The sequence below is a fragment of the Sardina pilchardus genome, chromosome 22 (genome assembly GCF_963854185.1).
Source record: "Sardina pilchardus chromosome 22, fSarPil1.1, whole genome shotgun sequence".
NCBI classification, from domain to species: Eukaryota; Metazoa; Chordata; class Actinopteri; order Clupeiformes; family Clupeidae; genus Sardina; species Sardina pilchardus.
In genome coordinates this window covers 4,765,240-4,770,239 of record NC_085015.1, presented here as the reverse complement: position 1 = coordinate 4,770,239, position 5,000 = coordinate 4,765,240, and the positions used below count along the sequence as shown (strand labels likewise).

Sequence of the window (5,000 nt, the reverse complement as noted above, 5' to 3'; positions counted from 1 at the left end):
CGTGAGGGTCCACCATAGCCTGGGTGAGTGTGTGAGTGCGTGAGGGTCCACTATAGCCTGGGTGAGTGTGTGAGTATGTGAGTGCGTGAGGGTCCACCATAGCCTGGGTGAGTGTGTGAGTGTGTGATTGATTGCGTGAGGGTCCACCATAGCCTGGGTGAAGCCAGACGAACCTGTTAGGAAATTTGAATCAGCTCTGCGGGTTGGTCTGGAGAGGAGCCCATTGATGGCTACAATAAAGATATGTTTGCTGCACTTATGAAACAATATGGTTACACTTACATGCACAAATGTGTGTTTAATTTGACGTCTCATTATGTCTGTAGAGGTAGTACAAAGGCAAATGGGTACTGAATGGATATTAAAATATAAAGGGATATAAGCATATCCCTTTCCCCATACTATATCACTCTCTCTCTCTCACTCTCTTACTCTCTGTCTCTCTCCCTCACACACACACACACACACACACACACGCGCTAACCCTAAAGTGACGGAGATGGTGTGTGCTGTGTCTGCAGATCTGAATGAGGCCGTGCCAGAGACGGAGCTGCTGGATAACAGCATACAGAAAGGCCGGGCCCAGCTGTCCGTCAAAACCCGGAGGCACCGCCCCTCCCGCTCCCACTATCGCGACAGCATCAGCTCCACTGAGGGGGATGAGTGTGTGGAGAGGAAGGTGAGTGAGTGACAGCAGCCACAGCCAATCAGGAAGAGGAGCACAGCGAGTGACAGATGCCCCAGCCAATCAAGGACACAATTATTTATTTATTTGGGCTGTAACCTTTGACATGAGGTCTATACAGTATGTTTACCAGAGTATTCACAGAGACTGAGCACTGCGGCTGTTTTTGCCATGTCTTTTCAGCACAGGTTGTGTCATAACTTTTGAGAATTAGCTGTTACCATAGCTGTTGCCATAGCTTGTAGCCTACCTCTTAAAAGGTTCTTGGGGTGCTATATAGAACCATGCAGGCTTTAAAGAACCCTTAGAGGTTCCTTTGATAAACCCTTGGTTTAAAGAACATTTAGGAGTACCATTGATGAAGCATGCAATAAATCATTTCAGTTGTAATAGCTACGGCACCTTTGTTCTAAAAGTGTAGCTGTTGCCAAAGCTCCCATGACTAAACAGATCTGGTGTACGCTGATTGGTTGGTTCTCCAAGCATGCAAGTGCATCAGGTATGGAGTTTCCATGACGCTGCAGAGTGATGTGATCTTCTGGCTGCTCTCATCTCCAGTGGGAGAGAGTGCCTCCCCTGGCCTTCCCCTGGGTCCTAGTGCCCCTTCTCACACTCAATTTACTCCTCCTATCTGCTGCTTCCTCACATCACTCTCATCCTCTCTTCCATTCATTCTTTACTTTCATTCTCATCATCTTCTTCTTCTTTCTCTTCCTCTTCCGCTCCCTCTTCTGCTCTGCCCTACTTACTCTGTCTTTCTTTCTTTCTTTCTTTCTTTCTTTCTTTTCTCTCTTTCTTTCTCCTTCTCCTCTCCTCTTTCCTGCTGGCTTCTTCCATCTCTTCTGATTTAACTCCCCCCCCAGTTGCCATGTCTTTCTTTCTTTCTTTCTTTCTTTCTTTCTTTTCCCCCTCTCCTCTCCTCGTTCCTGCGGACCTCTCTCTTCTCTGTCAGCGTATTATAAATGATAGTCTAGCTCAGGTGCTCTGCTGTCATGTATAAACATGATAAATGAGGTTGTAATGGAGGAGCTATTTAATCCCATTTACGTACATACATAATTCCTGTTTCTACTGAATCATTCTATTTAATCCCATTTACGTATACATACATAATTCCTGTTTCTACTGAATCATCCTAGAGAGGTGTTTGATCAAGAGAACCCTTTGCCACCAGGAGAGATAACTTAGATGAATATTTTATGTGCTAAGAGCAACTGCCTTACAACTACCAGAAATCATCAGTTCACAGATATACATGGACTCAGTTTGGGGATGTATATATGCTGCAATGTTTGAGGTTTAAGGTTTGAGTGTGTGTAATTTCTGTGAAGTGTGTGTGTGTGTGTGTGTGTGTGTGTGTGTGTGTGTGTGTGTGTGTGTGTGTGTGTGTGTGTGTGTGTGTGTGTGTGTGTGTGTGTGTGTGTGTGTGTGTGTGTGAGTGTCTGTGTGTGTATTTGAGAGAGACGTGTGTGTGTGTGTGTATGTAAAATGTGTGTGTGTGTGTGTGTGTGTGTGTGTGTGTCTGTGTGTGAGTGTCTGTGTGTGTATTTGAGAGAGACGTGTGTGTGTGTGTGTGTGTGTGTGTGTGTGCATGTAAAATTTGTGTGTGTGTGTGTGTGTGTGTGTGCGTGTAAAATGTGTGTGTAACATGTGTGTGTAATACTTACAGTATGTGTGTGTGTGTATGCGTGTAAAATGTGTGTGTTACATGTGTGTGTGTGTGTGTGTGTGTTGCAGTCTCTGGACAGCCCCTTGCACTCCGTCCGCTCTCCGCTTCACTCCGCCCTCCGTGGCTCCTCCCCCTCCCCTGATTTGCTGCTGTCCTCCTCGCCTGCGCACCGAAGCCCCGCCTTCTCCTTCGACTCCTCCTCCCTGGTGCGACGCTCCCCGGAGGACGGCGGCGGTGGCGGCGGGGGGGGCGGCGGCTCGTTCTCGCCCGCGCCCAAGGGCCGCTACCGGCAGCTGACCAACACCACGTCCCAGGAGGCCCTGGTGCCCACGCCCTCCAGCTCGCCCTCCAAGTCCTGCCCGAGCTCCGACGGGTCGCCCATCTACCTGCGCAGAGGCCGCCGGCCCGAGAGCGAAGGTAATAATAATAATAATAATACATTTTATTTGTATTGCACTTTACACCAAATCAATGACCTCAAAGTGCTACAATGCACACACACACACCAAAAAAGGATTAAAAATATAGAAGAATTAAAACTAGCAGATAAAATTAAGCTAAAACCAGCAAATAAAGACAAGCTAAAAATCAGCATATCAAATTAAACTAAAAACCAGCAGATAAAAGTATTTTAGTTAAAAGGTACACCGCTTCACCGTCTTAAGGGCCGTTCGTTCACACCAAGGACGAGAACTATAGAGATAAAACCGTTCTTATTAATATGACTGAAGACGTTCGCATATAACGACATAACGGCCCGAGAGCGAAGGTACACCGCTTCACCGTCTTAAGGGCCGTTTGTTCACACCAAGGACGAGAACTATAGAGACAAAACCGTTCTTATTACTGTAATATGACTGATGACGTTCGCACATAACGACATAACGGCCCGAGAGCGAAGGTACACCGCTTCACCGTCTTAAGGGCCGTTCGTTCACACCAAGGATGAGAACTATAGAGATAAAACCGTTCTTATTAATATGACTGATGACGTTCGCAGTCTTCGCACATAACGACATAACGGCCCGAGAGCGAAGGTACACCGCATCACCGTCTTAAGGGCCGTTTGTTCACACCAAGGATGAGAACTATAGAGATAAAACCGTTCTTATTAATATGAACGTTCGCACATAAATATTAATACGTTAATACGTTAATACGTTCGCACATAAACTCTAGCTTAACGATATTAACAGCCCGAAAGCGAAGATAAACACCATCTTAAGGGCAGTTCACACCAAGGACGATAACTATAGAGATAAAACCGTTCTTATTAATATGACTGATGACGTTCGCACATAAACTCTAGCTTAACGATATTAACAGCCCGAAAACGAAGATACACACCATGTTAAGGGCAGTTCACACCAAGGACGATAACTATACCTTGACAGCTCAGACTTGTAGGCAATTTGTACCTTCAGTTTCATATATCTGCTATTGAGCCAAGCGCCACTCCCTGTGACTTGTTGAAGTGATGGATCAGGCGTTTGCTTGAGTGTGTTTGACTGGCATAGCAGATCTTCAGGGTCAGCCTGCTTGCTATGGAGGGCAACTCATCTGCTTGACAGTAACAGTATTTAACATGAGAGGCTGTTTCATTTACGCATGGAAGGCTCCTTAGCAGAGGCGGACATCCCGGTTCCATAAAGTAAAAATCCTGCCGTGATATATTCTTTCTACCTGTGCGCTTAACACAGGTGATATCACTAATTATCAGATCTACCTGGCTGCTAATTGGGTTGAGCTGGTTCACTAGATGGTTGGATCAATTACTTTCTGAACCTGAGATGTCTGCCTGTACTCTTTAGCCAGATCATATATTTCTGGTGGAGCGTCAAGTGTGTTTTAAGCAGCAGTTGTGTGTCAAAGTGGAATAAAGATTTGACTTGTTGGGCACAAACTAAATATTCAGAGTCTGAGTGAACACAAACGTGAAACAGAATATGACAGATGCTGTTACAACACAGCTGACACTCCAGCAGAAACATATGAACTGGCTACAAAGAGTTCATAAACCAAATTAAAGAGGCACATCATTAGCTAACTATCTACAGAGGATGGACTCAATATTGTTTATTACAACTCTTGTTTTTTAACGCAAGCTCATGTGGATGTGCTCTCTCTCTTTCTCTCTATCTTTGTGTGTGTGTGTGTGTGTGTGTGTGTGTGTGTGTGTGTGTGTGTGGCCTTGTCTGTGTGTTATCTGAACAGTGTTGGTATCTGATGACAGTCGAGATCTCAGTCCCCCAGACCCTGGCAGTCCCACAGTCATATTTGACAAGAAGACCAAGAGAAGATTCCTGGACCTCGGGTGAGTCATCTCGACTGGACTCCGACACTTATGTGTTATACCTGATCAACTCACTTACAGTATATGTGTTATACCTGATATACCTGATCAACTCACTTATGTGTTACACCTGATTGACTCTCTTATATGTGTTACACCTGATATACCTGATCAACTCACTTATATGTGTTAAACCTGATCAACTCACTTATATGTGTTATACCTGATATATACCTGATCAATCGTCTTATATGTGTTACACCTGATATACCTGATCAACTCTCTTATGTGTTACACCTGATCAACTCACTTATATGTGTTATTATACCTGATCAACTCTATTTCTTCCAGCT

At 44.9% G+C, this 5,000-nt stretch overlaps 1 protein-coding gene across 1 annotated transcript in view; it reads left to right on the top strand.

The window, feature by feature from the left end:
- samd14 (sterile alpha motif domain containing 14) overlaps positions 1 to 5,000 on the top strand; it is a 25,158-nt gene that overhangs the window by 14,192 nt on the left and 5,966 nt on the right. The window contains exons 2-4 of the mRNA XM_062526834.1: positions 522 to 679; positions 2,423 to 2,771; positions 4,569 to 4,668. Of these exons, the coding sequence (XP_062382818.1) occupies positions 522 to 679; positions 2,423 to 2,771; positions 4,569 to 4,668 (607 nt within the window). The remainder of the gene's footprint in view (positions 1 to 521; positions 680 to 2,422; positions 2,772 to 4,568; positions 4,669 to 5,000) is intronic.